The sequence below is a fragment of the Botryllus schlosseri genome, chromosome 6 (assembly GCF_051294905.1).
Source record: "Botryllus schlosseri isolate E-star chromosome 6, Bs_hap1, whole genome shotgun sequence".
Taxonomy (NCBI): domain Eukaryota; kingdom Metazoa; phylum Chordata; class Ascidiacea; order Stolidobranchia; family Styelidae; genus Botryllus; species Botryllus schlosseri.
In genome coordinates, this window is record NC_137241.1 from 24,890,455 (window position 1) to 24,908,726 (window position 18,272).

General features: G+C 40.9%; 1 protein-coding gene across 1 annotated transcript; it reads left to right on the forward strand.

Moving 5' to 3' along the window:
* Positions 1-1,727: 1,727 nt before the first annotated feature.
* LOC145441757 (solute carrier organic anion transporter family member 4A1-like) lies at positions 1,728-14,318 on the forward strand. Its single transcript, XM_080319696.1, has 12 exons — positions 1,728-2,700; positions 3,346-3,477; positions 8,309-8,584; positions 8,651-8,766; positions 9,349-9,439; positions 9,981-10,196; positions 10,723-10,895; positions 10,957-11,118; positions 12,056-12,219; positions 12,561-12,809; positions 12,895-13,065; positions 13,162-14,318. The coding sequence occupies exons 1-12, from the start codon at positions 2,360-2,362 to the stop codon at positions 13,249-13,251; spliced, it is 2,181 nt and encodes a 726-aa protein (XP_080175822.1). The 5' UTR covers positions 1,728-2,359; the 3' UTR covers positions 13,252-14,318.
* Positions 14,319-18,272: the final 3,954 nt, after the last annotated feature.

Below are 18,272 nucleotides of genomic sequence, written 5' to 3' on the forward strand. Positions count from 1 at the left end.
CCATGACCGTAGTAGTCAACAAACACTATGAATACCACAAACAACAAGAACAACCGCAACTGCCTCTACTTACAATAAAGATAAAAGTGTATAACTCTATTTCTACCTCGGTAGCATTAATGACGACGTCGACAAGGATCGATTAGGGAAGGAACCTCGACGTAAAGTGCCATCGGCTTGGTAAAATCCCGAAATTTAATCGCGTTTTATATCAAATCACAATCTCACATTCACAAGTTTAGGGTGGAGATAGCCAATATTGTTGAAGATCTCGAAACGGAATAGGCTACTATAGTTGTCCTCCTGTGAAATGACCAAAATTACGTTCATGGAAGACATGAAATGAGCATAATCGCTAAATAAATTAACTGAAGGGAAAATGTCGCGAGTTGAGTATTTCGTTTCGAGTCAAGTCTGGCATCAGGGTACCACCAAAATGGCGACGACATCACGTATACAACTATACATAAATACGAGTTCGCTTCTCTTGTAATGTACACTCACCAAGAAAATTAAACCTAGGCATCACTTCGCCAGGTACACTCAGCAACCGAGAAATATGATCCAACACCTAAGGCAAGCATAATATGTGCTAAGATCCGCTTTACAGGACTGCGGCTTACACATTTATTGGTCGCCTTGTATTAAAATTAAATGGTTATAGCATAGCATAGCGATTTTCACCAACGATTTGGTATTATTAAATAAAGGTTGGCACACCGTATGCCTCTTCAGCCGATACCGTAATTGTCTGTATTGATCATAATGACTGTGACTAATGCTCGACATTGGTGCGGTGTGAAATCCCTATGGTCATGTTTACATTAGATAGTGCACCCTGTAATTTTTCTTCTGCTGGAATTCCATCACATAATGCGCGAGAGATTCAACAAGCTTACACCTGACTCTCTGATATGGTGGGTGGCGTCGAAGACTGTGCGGTTGCTTTCGAATAAAAATATGTAATCAGTCGGTATGTAATTTGGTTGTCAACAAGTGGAATAATTCCGCCCGGCGAAAAGTTTCCGGGCACTAATCAATGTCTTCAATCATTACATGACTATTCGAGCCATTTTTGTCCGCGGCGTTTTCACCAACGATAATAACTTCGGCTTGGACACTTTTATAATTATATCGGATGTAATACATCCCCACGAATATCGTTCACTCGCATTTAAGCATGACGGAACTGCACGGCGACAGATTGATTACTATGCGAGATAGCGTTTTTCGAAACCAAACTTCGCAACCGCTCAATCGGTGCTAATAATACCGGGAGGAATTTACGTCAATTCCTTATCTCGATTACCAGTTAGTTCATAATGTTTATGTATAACCCGGACATGTGCCACAGCATGACGCAGAGCACAAGAAATGCGGTGCGTGACTATGCGTTTAGCGCTTACTAAATGTGAAGCGTCTCAGAAGCGAATAAGACAGGAAAGATTATTGAATCACGAAATTAGAATGCTTAGGATAATCGGGCGAGGAATTCAGTGCATACATGGTACGGAGCATTGGCAGTTCAAATGACTCGCCAGGCCAGCAATGCATACTGACATCGTAGATTTGCGAGCATCGTACATGCACCATTATATTAATAATAATATATTAATGGTTTAGGGAGCGCCGTATAGCAATATGCCATCCCCACACTACAAATTAAAAGTAAAAGCGTATGTATAGAAGTCGGAGTGCATTGTTGTTAGGAATAAAGGAGAATATTAGTAGCCTACTGCTGTAGTGTTCGATTTTACCCTTGAAATCATTTAGTGAGTCAGATAGTCTGGTAAAAGCAGGAAGATTGCTCCACAGAATAGCAGCGGAAGAAGAAAAGGTTTTGTCGCCGTATGTCGATGTTTTGACTCTTGCATTTTATATACAATTACACCGTATGCTTGCGCTATACTTTAGAATCGTGCATCTATTCCGGAAAAAATATATATAGGCGAGTTGACTGTAATCAGTAATTACTGCTGTTGGCATGATGTTTTGCGGAGCAGTACTTACGGAATGATGATGACTTCTCACGTCATATTCGCGCAGCATCTATGTGCATGTGCAAGCATTTCATTTGGATCGAGGGTTTCAAAGATTTATACCCGATGTTATTAGAGATCGATGATATCACTCGGCGTTAATTTCCTACCCAGACATATATAGCTCATATACGTAGCATGAGTATATACCGTCATCGTTAGTCTCAATCGTCAACGACAGACTCAGTGTCATGCACTTTCGATGTAGTGCAGGTTATGGTGAAAGTTAGTTTAAAGTACCCCCTTATGTAGTTGGACGGTACATCGCTTTTGGAGCTTTACCGAATGCAAGGCCCACTTATTGCACTGGAGCGTGCTCTATGATTGTTATGAAGCTAGATAGATTCAATAGTTCAAAGCTTCGGGGAAGATGTGTTTGGGTCGGTGAGGTATTACTATGGCACCTGACCGCGCCACGTATGAGATCGTCAGTATCCAGAAGAGAGAACGTGTTACATTGCGTTAATTATCATATTTATGCATTTATGTTTTTCGATGCCGTAGATTATTTAGTGAATATCTGTATATGTGTGCCTAATCTTTTTCACATGGAGGAATCAGGATATCCAAAAGAGAACGCTGTTTCGAGAGCACCAAACAATAACAAGGAAGAAGACGATTACGGATGCGAATTAATTTGCGGTGCTTACAGATCAACGAGGTAGCGATTGCATCTTTATTTCGTCACTGGAATCAGAATTATAGACTTGTTGTTCAAACTCATAGTTCTGTGGCCGGTAACAATTTATTATGATACACTCAACGTGTACACTGTACGGTACATATTATGTCCTGCGGCGCAATGAAAATCGCTTATCCTCTATAACTCCATTTAAGCGCTAATTATCCATTCCTTGATTGCGCGTATGCTGCGACGTGCGCACCATGACTGTGACGCTGGGCCCAAAGAAATGCCTGAGTGATAAGAGCCGAGCAAAAACGAAGTCATATCGCTAAATTGTTAATTTGTATCACAGCTCCACAGAAATGTCATTTCAGCTGACGTGCGTAGCTTCGTACTAATTGTTGGATTTCATAAATGATGACAAGAAACAAATATAAAATTCGAATTTGAACTAGAAATCACATTTCTCATGTCTCGATACTCGGATCGGTGCTACGATAGTGCTTATATTCGTGATGCATTGTGACATCGGCATCTCTGTTGGAGATTGGTCGAAGCTAGCAATGTAGCGAGCTAATTAATTCTTCTTTTCTGATGTGGCTGTTCTTTATTTATTTCTGTCAATCATGTGCCATTTGCAATACAATTCCCGCATATTCAACGATTGCCGTCTCGTTGCAGACGCCGAGTCGGATGCATGCAATTCCTCAACAATGCAAAAGGCGCAGTCACCCTTTTGTGCTTCGCCTTGTTTATGGAAGGTCTCGTCAACGCCGGATTGTTCAACGCCGTGATCAGCACGATTGAAAAGCGGTACGCTTTCCGCAGTAATTGATTGCTAATAGGTTATTTCCAGAGAAATGGGAAATTTGCGGACTTTTCTACACATATTGAGTTTTTGCCGCTAAACCGTGAGGTTGAGGAAGGAAGTCTTCTGGTTTCATCCCAGCGACGGTGCTTCCAATCGATATCAAACGTTATTACAGCAAGGAATTTGATCATCATTATCATCATCATCGGTTATGTCAGAATATGTTCCCTAGCTCTTCTATAGGCTAACATTTGGATCGGGACATAGGCACACTGCACAGTCGCTTTTTTAATAAATAGTAATAACTTGAAGTCGGCCCCGGTCCATATTTTGGTTATGATGTTGTGGCTAGAGAGTGACGCAAATCGCTCGAGAAATGCCAATCTCTTACTAGTCCAGCGGGCAAGTGGTTATATACTAAATGTCACCATATGTATTGTTATATAACTTATAAGCTATATAGTTTCCAACGGGGAATGCGTTGCTTATTTTCATACCGTTTTGCGATAGTAATTTGCCGAGTCCATTGCATAATATATCTTCAGCTACCGATACCCCCAGAAGCGTCCAACTTGAATTTTGACGCTAGAAAATGTTTTATTTATTTATTTATTTAAATATTGTATTTATTGTGGGGGAGGGGATTTTTGATCAATAGCGTGTGTGATATGTTGTGACGTATTGATTGTAGATGAGTGATTCTTAACTTTGGCGGCTACAGCGCCCGCAGTTCTCATTGCCAATTACCAGTCGACAAAATCTGTCCAATCTCAAACTTTTTCGTCGCAGTGCGCGAGAGTATATACCGGCGATATTTGCAACGTATTTTTATAAATGAAGTAGTTAATAATATTTAATGTAAAATGTATTGCGTGTAGTTTTAGATCGGTAATTCCCCGTTAAAACACTCCCGTCGCGCCAGCTTGGGTTATTTTCCACAAAATGTTTCGAACTAGGTATTGTATCCAGCAGCGCACTGCGTGTCGAAATCGAAGAGGCACTGTACCACTTTTGAGTGAGAGTCCTTTGTACATTAAAGATGCTCTGTAGGTTTTTCACTGAAATGAATAACTAAATATACGTGCATTTGAGAGCTACATAATTAAATCGTCAGAATATTTCTTCATCGTATCATAACGGATGATACTATTTAGTGTTGTAACCCGCAACCTCACCTGAACATTATATAATATGGGTTTCTTTGTTTGGAATACATTCATGTTAAAGTTAATAACTGAGTGCAGCACTAAATTCAATGCGAGCGAGCAAAGATCTCCGCCACGGTCTCAGTTGATTTACAAGTTACGCGAAACAATAAAATAAGACCCAATAATACAATGAACCTCCCCGTATTGCCAATCGCAGAATTAAATTCGGTATTTGTATCTGGCTCGAAACCGATGATATGAGCCCGAACCCGATGGTTGCTATAACAATCTTGATTCTGTTCCGAATATAGCACATACAATTATTATATTTTATTATCAATTAGTCGAGAGGTCCTCGTGCAAGATTCAAACGCAAAATATTTCCAATGGTGAATTCCCAACCATAAAAGAACGACCAGACGCAAAACTATTACCCATTGGATTTTAGTACAGTCCGTAAAATATTGGGGGTGCCAGACCTGGGCAATATACGTGATTGTCGCAGAGTAGTTATTATGGTGACACATGGTAGAAGGATTGTTTAGTAATAAAGCAATAGAATCGCAGCACATTGTACCACGAGTCGTCAAACCTTATTGATGTTCATTGTTCACACTATGGTCCTTATAGACTCCCGCGAAATTATAGCGTCACTCCAAGGAAAATTAGTAAGCGGTTGATCATGAGCAACAATGACTGTCACAGCAAAATCATTACCGATAATTGAGATCATCGACACTCGAAAATATGCCTACGAGATACTGTAACAGTGCCGATCCTTATCGAGCGAAAGTGAAGCAGCTGGTTTCGGACCATGCTCTCGCACACGTGAGAGTTTCTCCCAGGATTACAACTACATATGCGGAAATTGAATATGACCCGCGATGTCACTTAACTCCATAAACCGACTTTACCGTCAACAATCTTATTCGAGAACGTGAGGGTGGTGTTGTTGCGGATGTTGTGACGTGACGTTGTTACGTGCATCGCAACAATGGCCTGTAATCTGGCTGCAGTTTGATCGAGACACATCTTTCCGTATAACAACATAGCCACGGCAACGAAATGAGTAAATGGCTTCTCTTTGACTTTCCAACTTGAGTATTTATGATATCGTTGGTTTTCACTACGTCACTGAGATTCGCGCCATCATGTCCAGACTTGGACAACTAGAAAATTTTCAGCTTTTCCAAATTAGATTAGAATTAGAATTAGAGCTGCGCAGTTTTTTCCAAATTACATTAGAACTAGAATTAGAGCAAAACATTTTTTCCATATTAGATTAGAATTAGAGCTACACAGCTTTTTCAAAATTAGCTTAGAATTAGAATTAGAGCTACTCAGTTCTTTTCCAAATTAGATTAGAATTAGAACTAGAATTACTGAGTTCGCAAAAACTTTGAAATTGAATGAAATTTTAAATAAGAAATATATTTACAGCCCAAATCAAAGTACAGTTCATATCAAATCACAGTGAATTCCCCCAAGTATGATAATGGTTAACGTCTTTACACCAAGCTTGGCTCGTTTTGCACTATACCAGCGGTCACCAACACGAGTGCCACATGCGCCGGTGTTCTGATTTGTGATTTTCGGAGATCGCGAAGTAAAGCATTTGAAATGTTGAAATTGATTTGAAAGCGTAGTCACTGGTCAGGTATCGTGCGCAGCTCATAGATCAAAATATAATGAGATTTGTGATCATGATATTTCTTGTTGTATTTGTACTACTTAATAAAATATTACTTCTTTTGTGGTAACCATGACCACCGCCTATGTTAGTAGTGAGCATGGCGTTGTTCTAACGTAAAGTTTTAAAAAAGGTGGTTGCCCAACTGTGTGGCCTATTTTGTCTCAATATTGCATTCTTGCGCCCCTGGCCTCCACGAAATTTTAAAAGTGACCGGAATTCGTTTTGAGTTGGCGACCCCTGCACTATAGAGTTCTCCCGCATGGCTGAAAACTCTTTCCGATGACGATGATGTTCCAGCCATGTCTATGAGTTCTCGAGCAGCAACCTTGAGACGAGGAAAACGATTTTGTCTTTTCCAGTAACTCAAAACATCACAGATTTACAGTCCATGCTCTCACTCTCTGTTTCGAAATATTTTTCCACTTCCACTTGTGATGAAAACTAGAATGTTGTTCGCAGACTACAAGCTACTATGCCAATATGGCTATTATTCGTCACAATAACTGCCATGCCTGTACGGTGTAAGTAAAGCGATGGCGGTTAGTCACTGGATTTTCCTGCGCGACAGGGATATTCTTGTTAACTCGCTGCAAAATGCCTCGGACAAAGAGGCATTTTCAGGAAAACAATAAATTAGATTAAAATTAAAATTAGAGTATAGGAACAATTGACAAATTAGATTTGAACTAGAACTAGAGCATAAGAGCATTTCACAAATGAGATTATAATTAGAATTAGAGCACAGAAATATTTCACAAATTAGATTAGAATTAGATTACTCGCATTTCGCTCTAATTTAGTGAAATTAGACAACTAGAATTATCTGTTGGCCGCAGCCGTTTTCTTCACAACGCCACCGTAATGGAGCTGTCATGTATTGAAATTTCCACAGATGCATCACGCTCCAGCAGAACGCAGAGATCGAACTTTATACAGTTGTCAGCCGATGTTATGTAGGAAATATGTCGTACACGCCAAGGTGGTTTAGATACCGCGTTCAACGGAAGATGTCCAGTCAGGAGATTTATGTCAAAATCGGGCCTAGAGTATTCTATTTCCTTCATAACATCGGCTGACAAGTGACAACTATACAAAGTTCGTTCTCTGCGTGACTGCTGAAGCGTGATGCATCTGTGGAAATTTCAATACATTACAGCTCCATTACGGTAACGTTCTGAAGAAAACGGCTGGGACCAACATTTTTCTTTCGTTTTGCCCTTCAATTTGAGACCACATCATTTTTAGAGTGCAGTTGAAGTTGTTTTGGATCATGAAATGACCACGTCTCGACCAATTGTTATTACAGATGACTACATGCAGTCGTTCAAGTTTATTTCGAGTCCGAGCATAGAAATGGGTGTATAACTGTTTAAATAAATGCTATGAAGTTTTGGAAACGCGCCTTAAGTTAGATGCCATTTCTTTTTGACACCGGCTGAATATATCTGGGTTATCGTCGTTATCGATGAACGTGGTTTTATCGGTATCGGTTCAATCAAATATCGGTCGGGCTCTAGACATGATGGCACGAATCTCAGTGACGTAGTGAAAACCAACGATCTCATAAATACTCAAGTTGGAAAGTCAAAGAGAAGCCATTTGCTCATTTCGTTGCCGTGGCTATGTTGTTATACGGAACGATGTGTCTCCATCAAACTGCAACCAGATTACAGGCCATTGTTGCGATGCCCGTAACAACGTCACGTCACAATGTCCGAAATCATGTCTTCGCAACAATACCACCCTCACGTTCTCGAATATGATTGTTGACGGTAAAGTCGGTTTATGCAGTTAAGTGACATCGCGGGTCATGTTCAATTTCCGCCTATTTAGTTATAATGTTTCCATCATGGCTACGCATATCTGCATATTGCATGTGTTTCGGACAACCAATCAACTGGAATTCCTGAAGTTGTCCAACAGGCTGTCTAGTATCTATTTATTCTTAAGATTTACATATTTACATTTCTCAACATTGGCTTTCCTATACAGATTCCAAATCCAGAGCACAGAAAGCGCAGTCGTCGCGAGTGGATTTGACATCTTCACATGCCTGGCGCTGCTGGCCATAGCATTCTCCGGGGACAGAATATTCAAGCCGCAATGGCTCGGATGGGGCACCTTTATGATGGGGCTTGGTTGCGTGCTGTACGCCCTGCCGCACTTCACCGCTCCTGTCTACAACCCAGTTTCCCCGCTTAGCGCTTCCACTTGCGGCATGAACGATACAGTCGGTTCTTGTCACGTATCAAATCTTCGGAATTACAGGTGAGTTGCTGCAAGACTGGTATGATCCGCACGAGTGTGAGGTAGATCTTGTCGCGTCGTTTTTAGATACTTATTTTTCTTCGCGAACGGCCTGATTGGCCTCGGGTCGACTCCGCTTTTTACCATCGCAATTACCTACATCGACGAAAACGTGAAGCAGAAAAATTCCGCCATATACGGAGGTAACTTACGAACCAATCTTGTCTATTTTTACCCTTACGAACAAACAAATATATGCAAATAACTATGACCATGACATGTTAGGCCATGGTAGAATGCTGCCATATTTTATTTGTTATTTAATATTGAAAGAGCACATGCGGCGCTTACCTTCCACTACGAGTCTGCATCCTGGTTCGCCGAGTTCATTGTTAAATTGTATCAAATCATCTGGCTATAAATGGATTAAATAAAGACAATGCCACAGTGCACTAACTCGGAAAGTGATGATACGCGTTCCGATCGCATTACAAGGTTGTGTATGGTAAATTCTTAATTCAATTTTAGACAATAATCAAACACAAATGATCGATGATGATCGTGGAGTAATTGATCCACCGTTTCGGGTATACATGCCATAAATCTCACGACAACGTATCGCAGCAGCTAATTTTAAATATATGCTCGTTCAGGCGACAGTGTTCGGAATGTGCTGGGGGCCATACTCATTACATGATTACGCGATCATCAACAGACTATACGCTATGACACTGTAATCCATGATGTAATGAAATACCTTTGAATAAAACCTTATATAATTACAGGGATTTATTATTCAATGGGAGCGATTGGACCAGCAGCAGGTTACCTTATCGGAAGTGCGTTGCTAAGCACATACACATACCTAAACTCAACGTGAGTATAGTATATGTTATATGTAACACAATACACCATTGCAGTATTTTGACAACATTCGGGGCATTTGTACTGCTATGGTCATTTACGCCGCTGACAAATTCAAATCGAGGCCATAACACCTATGGCATCATGAATCCGTATTTCCATATCTTTGTGAAGCAAGTAATTATAATGATGGTATTAGCTATCGCATATGTAGATTGTAGATACGTGGATGTTCGCACAGATAGACGCATCCATAATGGCGTAAAACAGATCACGTCACAACATCCAAGTAAACATTTAACGGAAGTTGTTAGGCCCCTGACTGGGTCGGTACACGCTTGCATTATATGATGTACATTACCAATTTGCCTGTGTTCCAGCGAACTATAGGTCTTAGATACGCATTTCCATCTTCGTCAAACCGCAAAGGAGATTTAGTAAGAATACAAGATGTTTCATTGAGTCAATATTAGCCATGTAGTGAATTCTTTCAGTATCGTGCAATGCGTCACTATATCACTTCGCAATGCATAAAACCTCATATTTTACAAAGAATTGACGCAAAATCCGGCGATGCGTTGTGGATTGGAAATTGGTGGATCGGTTTTCTCGTAGTTGGGATATTCTGCATCGCACTATCGATATTTATCGCCATGTTCCCGAGAACATTGCCCGGGACTGCAAGGTATCGTGGAAATCGCAATTCCGAAGTGCATAGGAACAAGGCGTCGGTCAAAGTCATATCTCGGGATGAGAACTTCGGCAGAAGGTGAGCAGTGAGCACTTTGAGCATTGACTATTGTTTGCGATGGTGTAACATATTTCCAAAACAGTAAATGAAAAAACATAATCGAGTTTTGTAGTTAGCATATGCAGTATGCACTCTATAGCGTAGCTAGACTTTAGTTTTAGACGAGGAAGTATGCTTATAATATTTCAAAATATTATTAGGAATGATTTTAATTGGACCGAAACGTGAAACGGAAAGCGATCAGAACACCAACGTACATATCGTCTCAATCTAATATGGTGCTTATGCGTGAGCCAGTGACTACCTATTAGCAAAACATCTCAGGATTAAAAAGATTGTAAAATACCGCTAAAGTTGCAGTAACAAGAGGTAATTAAAGTACCAATTACCAGGCTTGAAGTATCGAGGAGTGGTACATCCTATCATTTGTGGACTAATATTAACGCAATAAGACAACAATTACAACATGCCAGGCATTCGCACAGAGTGCACGGAATAGGAATGGCACGAGGCATGCATTCTCTCATCCGTAACGACATTTCAGTTGGAGGGACGCGCCCAAGATAATGTGGTTGCTCGTAACAAATTTGCCGTACGTATCACTCACGTTGAGCAGCTGTATCAATTATTCCTTCGTATACGGATTCAATACGTTCGGGGCAAAGTACATCGCTTCCGTGTTTGGGGTGACGATATCAATGGCATCACTAACATTCGGTAAACTTCGCCATACCATTGATACACAAGGTGTAATTTACAACTTCACCGTTTTCCACAGGAGTTACAGCTATATTCGGTGCCGCTCTGGGTCAGTTTGTAGGAGGCTGGGTAATTACAAAATTCAAACTCACCGTTGAAGGAATACTCAAGTTTATGATTTGGTGTACTGTTATCGCGATAGTGGCTTCGTTCGGATTTCTGATGCACTGCCCAAACACAGGTATGCTGCACGCGGTGCTAAAATATGAATAATTACTAGTCCTGGTTTAATTTTTCGATATGGATCCACGCCTATATGCTACGTTTGACTAATAGTATATTATTATTCCATAATTCAGTGGTTCCCAACCGGCGGGGAATTTTGAAATTTTTAGGGGGGAATCTGGCTTAATTTTTTTAGGGGAAATCTGGTTTTGGCATTGTATTGGAAGATACACTGGGTTCACAAGGTTTTTAGATTTCTATGGTATAGAACTGTTAGAAATTAGTTCTTTAAAATTGTGTATGTTTCTTTGGCGGATTTCAAGCTAGGTGTTTGTTTAAATGCCTTCCGTAGATATTACACCCCCTGATAAAGTGAGGCTCACGAGACTATATCGTTGGGTCCGCGACAGCCTCTCGACCAAATTGCTACTAAGCAGGAAAACGTCAAGCCGAATTCAGCATAAACAAGGCCGCTAGAGAAATTGTTTAACTTTTTAAGCCAACATATGAGCTAACGTGAAAAACATACCGTACCAAATTCATCGATTCAACTCAAGTCCATAGCAAGCGGACTTGGTGATTTATTTTTCGTCAGTGGCTACCCGACCGGTCAAAAACAGGTCCAATTTGACTGTACTTTACCAAAGTTTAGTGTGGTCCGCATTCGCCATAGTTCGGACATTTCTGAATATGTTTGGCCATTAATTGCTCAGTCAACAAATGGTTGCGCGTTAAAAAGTACATTTTTTTAGTCACAGGCAACTTTTTCATAGGGGGGGAATTTGAGCTCAAATATCGGCCAAGGGGGGCACGAGACGAAAAAGGTTGGGAACCACTGCCATAATCCATATACATTAATAGCAATGGAACAACCTAAATTTTGTATTAATTGACACGTATGCTTCCACGTATCCATCCATCGCCGCAGTCATTACTTGCTAGGCTTTTTATAGGCTTCGTTGGACCAACCTTGTCTGTGGGTGAGAAGCCAACCGCACCTAATTGCAGTGTGAGTTGTGGATGCAGTGCGGACGCGTTTGATCCCGTTTGTGGTAGCGACAAGATTACTTATTTTTCGCCTTGCTACGCTGGGTGTCGAACGACAATCAACGGAACAGTAAGAATGCATTATTATTTCTTCTATATTTGACGTTGATGTATATATGTGGCATGTCTAAGGATAATTACTGGTGCTCAATAATATACGGTGTCCGTTGTAGTCGAAACTATATAAACAAAACAAATATTATAAAAAGCAGTCGGTTGGTAGGGCACAGAAACTGATAACGCGTTATAGTTGATACCCCGTTCAACCAAAAGTAGTTCGTTACCACATGAGGCTAATATATCATTCACAAATCAGTGCATTTGGTTTACCTTTGATAATTTTCATTAATGCGTCATCGTAACAGTGGTGCATTAGAGGACAATAGTTAAAACTAGCTGAATCTTTTATAGCATCACCATGATTGCAGTTGCATACCGAGTTCCGAGAGCAAGTTCAATAGTAGTTTTGGAGGAACTTCCTCTCTTGCACGGTCTGCGGTACGGGGGGAGTGCAATGCAAACAATTGCGTCTGGTTCGGGCCATTCCTTGCGGCCGTGTTCATCATGACACTCTTTACGATCATGAAGACAACTCCGAACTTACAAGCTACAATAAGATGCATCCCGTTCAACATACGCACGACTGCCGTTAGCCTGCAGGTATGTGCAATTCTCACGTTTCACGAACGACGTCTCTACGTGTTTCCCACGCCAGTTTCGGTGATCATCTGGTAATATGTTGCAGAGGTTGGTGTTCACATTGCTTGGGACTATACCGGGGCGAATTTTGACGGGGGGGATCATCGATAAAGCCTGCATATCGTGGAGCACTGAATGTGGATCATTGGGGGCGTGCAGGGCGTATGACACTGTTCGAGTATCAACTTACATGACCTATCTTATCTGCTCCCAAATGGTAAGCCATATAAACTGGCCTACAAGTGCACATGCAATTGTACATTTTTGTTACGTTTTACACATCATTTATCGTGCTCCTCTCTCCTCATTTTAGGTGCTATGCTTGGTGTTACAAATCCTCACCCTGTGTCTTTACAAACCCTCAAACAGCGACGCAATAGTGAACGAATCTAACGAGAGTTAAATTTTCCACCGATCACGACATGCAGACGCGAATGGGAAAGCACGCCAATGGCTCAGCAAAGCAATTCTAGACCTAGTCAAAAAGTGTCAGGAATGGTAGATGTCAGATGAACATCAAGCAGCGTCGACGAGGATAAATAATTTACAAATCCTTCGTGCTTGCAATATTGATGTAGCACTCTCCGAAAACGTCATAATTGAAGATCAAGTAGCATGGGCGTCAGCATGTCATATTGACTTTCATGCTGAACAACTATACCAACCACATATGCTTTGTTAATGCTTGCTAACCAACTAGCGAGAGTATTTTGCGTTTCTATTATCCAATGTCGGTATGATTGATAATAATGAATTCCCAATTTGAGGATGGATATGTTGGGTATATCGGTCGACAAGCAGAATACTCCAGCTGGCGTTTATACAGTTGACATAGGCCTACTCTCACTTAAGAGTCTGGTAGAATCTTGTCCTATATTTTAAGATCAGAGCAAATCATCGGTACAGCTCAGTACTCATCACTACCCAATGCACAGTGTGCTCATGGTCATATATACCACAGACATCTGTGGCCAATGTGCTCGCGATGACCTATATATGAAAGTACCTAAAATTACGATATGCCTCGGAACACTCGTGAATAGTTTCAACTAAATGTTACCAACGATAAGTTCGCATTGAGTCTTGTTTATCGCATTCTACATTATGTATCTTGTGCCGATAAAAATGCTAGCGCCGATAACGGATAGATTGAATTGTGATCCAATGTTTCTGTTTCTCCGATGGCGTATATTCAACCGCTATATGGCAACAGAGAACCGACAATCGATAGTTGCACAATTTTTGTAATGATGCGAACTTTTCGCAGACTGCTCGACTTTCTGAAAAAAAAAATACAGTACAAGTGCACTTACTTGGTGTTATTGCAATTTTTGTAATGAAATATGCGTTTTCTACTGAACATAGAAATACAAAACGTTGAAAATGATTGTGTCGTCATCATGCACTGTGCCAGCATACCTACAGGAGCAAATTGTAGGCTTTCACAATATAATTCTCCGGTCTCCAAAGAAGTATTTTGGTCGGATGCTTGTCGACATATTTACATTAATAGATCCCGTCGATAGAGTATCATGGTAGACACGTACAAGCGATAACGCATAAAAATTATTCTGATGTCTTTACGCGAAGCAATTGTTGCGGATACAAATCCTTGGCGGTACTAGAAATCGCGACAACAGCGATTAATAATATCATTGCAAGATTTATTCGGAACGAGATTGATTTGAAGCGCAACCGCCTTCAGTGAAGAGAACAGCTCTTTTTCCTTATGACCTGTATTCACTTGCGTATGCATAACGATTTCGTGAACAATACAATGGGACTTTCGTATAATGATGTTTATTCGAATTTGATTGTTGTTGAGCCGATACATGAACTCCCTACCATTGACGTGGCTGGTTTAGCAACGCAAACGATATGTGTGTTAGCTTTATAGATCTCAACGCGTAGGTGGTCGCTGAAACGGAAGTCCTTTGAGTGGGAATGTTTGACTCTCCGACCCTAATGGGTTGTTCATTGACATTTATGGACGCATCAAGTCATCCGACCACAGAAGCCTTTGTAACTGGAACGCTAGGTAAGTTGGCGTCCGGTTGAAAATCAAATATTTAACAACCGATGCCGAGACAAAATCGATAAGCGAAACGATATAATCAACTCACAGCAGAGCTAATTGACGTATTAGGTAATTGCAAACTAGATTCTGATTAGATTTCAGGTCCATTAGAGAATATGCCATGTCATAAAATGTCTGTTTCATGTTATTAGGCGTGACATATTTCATTGTATTCGCGTGCGACAATCACGAAGCACGTATTTACTTACCACTACGCGTAGGTCTGACTTTATCGAGGCTAATTCATCTGTCAAAATGCGTCATTATAATCCACAAAATCTCCCTTAGATTCATGGGTTTATTCCCGCGGTAAAGCTGGTTATGGGAAGCTGTGTTTTGTTAGCCATCAACGCGAGTAGACAATTCGCGAGCAAAGATAAACAGTTCAAACTCATGATGCCGTCCTTTCGAGGTAAACTGACCCCCTTGGAGATATTTATAGCATATCTGAGAGGCCGGTGAAATAAAAAGAGTCGCGACATTCATACTTCACCCATGAATAAATCATCTCAGCCACCCACTTGAAGTTGTCCAAACTTTGTTCATCTGGCTCCAACTAACCGCATTTGTAGGCTCGAGGGAGTACTTACGCGGGAAAATAGAATTCGTTTCGTTTCTTTCGGACTCCTTGGGCGGAGCACCTGTCACAACAACTGGAAGGAATTTGCACGACATGCCACAATTGAAACTGTTTGTCGTGCGTCTAAAAAATATGTTGACGAGAGCTGGTGCTAACCCCTAATGTTCGGGTGTTCTGTGAACACGAACGCAAACAGAAACACATTACGTCGGAATGGTAATCAAAACACAAATCGATTTTACGATGATGCTCACGCCCCTAACTATTGCAAGGGTACACTTCATTGATCACAGTGCGTTTGGAGTCATTCGTAGCATGTCTCTCATAACGACGCAACTCGTCGAAAGCGAACCAGATTAATATTTACATCCGTAATAGCGAGACATAACAAGCAGAATTCTCCGACATCACTATATGCCATATAGTGTTATAAAGTATTGTTATATTCTTTATTCACAGTAAAACTGGTACATACACACAAAATCAGGGGAGCAACCTGTCCCCGAAGGAAAATGGCGGGATGGCCGTAAATTTTTAAAATTTCAGTAATACAGTCAAATTGTTATTCCTATGCAATATATGAAGAGGTCAGATTACAGAATTGCGGTAGATGAAGAATTGGCAAGGGTTGCAGAGCAGGGGTAGAGATGATTGAAAATGGAGAATCGAAATTACAGAAATTATGCTTTGATTCACGTGCACAAGTGTAATTTTAGTCCAGTGGTGCATTCAAGGTCTTCAGAAGAACATGTACAGTGCCCAATAACGTGATGTTTTTGATCATGTCGAATCGATCGTTTCTCGGAATCTGTTGGATATGTCTCGTGAGTTTATTGCTTATGACCCCTGTAGCGCCAAGGACTATATCAGAGTATCAGAACAATGTTTATTTTACATCGCCACATTTTCACACATTCCATTTTAAGGTCTGCGTATTTTCGGTTAGGTTTATTAGCTAATTTAGCAATTCAATACACCACAAAAATGCGATAGAATGTAAAGATAGGAAAGTGTGGAAACGACTTGAAGTAGTCTTTGGAATCAGACACCCACCTAGGCCTAGGCGATGTAAAGGAGGCATGTAGGCTACACTGAATGAAAAAGTAAAAGAAGATAGTATAATAAAAAGCAAGCGACAAAAATGGGGTGGTATGTCACGGAAGGCGAGATCGATAGGTCAGGTCGTGGTCAGGTAATCTTGAGGGCGGAATAGTATTTATTTAGTAGAAATTGCTTGTATTTCGACTTGAATGTGGACATGCTAATCGACTATCGGATGGCCAGCGGGAGGTCAGGTCATGCATATTTGCTAGAACGATAATCTTTTCGGTCGATCATATGATATTTGGATGACGTGGACGCGCGACGCGCGTGTGTTGTAGCCTACTTGTGCGCTTTTGATTCCGAGGTAAAAAAGTCATTGAAATAGTCGGGGCAATGACCGCAGTGGAACTGATACATAAGCTTGGCGATTTCTAGTTTCCGCATATCTTCTAGTTTGATTGTTTTTCTGATTCCTTTAGTAGTATGTTTTGATCAGACGGGACGGCCAGTTCAATAAAAAAACATTATCTTCAATTCTCTTTAATTGGGCGTATGTTTTGTACTGGACGATTTATTGTCTGACCCCAGAATGTTTCTAAATTTGGAATTTGTAAATGCCACCGGACGAGCCATCTGATTGCTTGACCATCTGGTCTTTATGATGGGCCCTTGAGTCATGGTGCGAAATGACTTCGTAGTCGGTGCACCAATTTTCCCTTATTCAACCAACCAACCATTCTATTGTCTTTTTTAGTTTGATTATCACATCCGGGGGCTTGCTCCTGATTTCGCGGTCAGTTATAACTGGTACATCTTCAGAACTTTTACTTGGTCGTTTTCTGTCACTGGTGCTGGACTGTAATCATACCAATTGTTGTCGAAGTGTTGATGTTAAAGTGTTTGTGCACAGTTTTTACGCAAAGCCTGGCTTTTTACTACTCTCGTTCCGTATGACCTGATCTGGCGAATATTTTATCATCGAATAATATATTCCATTTCGTAGAAGAATAGGTAATCCTCGGTATAAGCAAGTTGTATAATTGTACACTTGTCACACACGTCGTCTCGGGCGTCTTATTGCGTTACAGCAGTGGTTCTTCAACTGTGGCACTCGTACCACTAGTGGTACCCGAGAGCTTTTCAGGTGGTACGCGAACGGCACGAAGAGAGCTGTGAGTTATGTCATACCCCAGATTGATGAGCTTCTCCATAAGAAACATTTGCAATGATCTAATTAAATGGTGCTTTCTTGCTTTCCATTGGTGTTGCGATATAGTACTAACCAGAATAACCAATAAATACCGGCGCATTCAAGTAACATAAATAATTCAGGTTGGTAGACCTACACCGTGTAGTGAAAAACAATTTTGTGGCTGGTCGTGTGGTAAAAACATTGGACAACGGACAATACCCACAGTTGTAAGAAATGGGTGAATTACAAGCTACAAGACAAGATTGCCATAGCTGCCAGGCAAGACCAACTCTCATATGCTGAGAGGTGACCGGACGGCGAGAAATAGTTCAACAGCGATCATTCTCTTGTATACTGCCATGCGCAGCTCCAATTATATTCGGCTGCATCCATTACGAGTTCAGAGTATTATCTACAATCTACATTAAGTGCAATTGGTGCGCTAAGCAGTAAGCCCCCTTCGCCAGGTCTGGAATATTGGTTATTAACCCCCTATAAATCAATCACCAATGGCGATGACACGAAATAAAC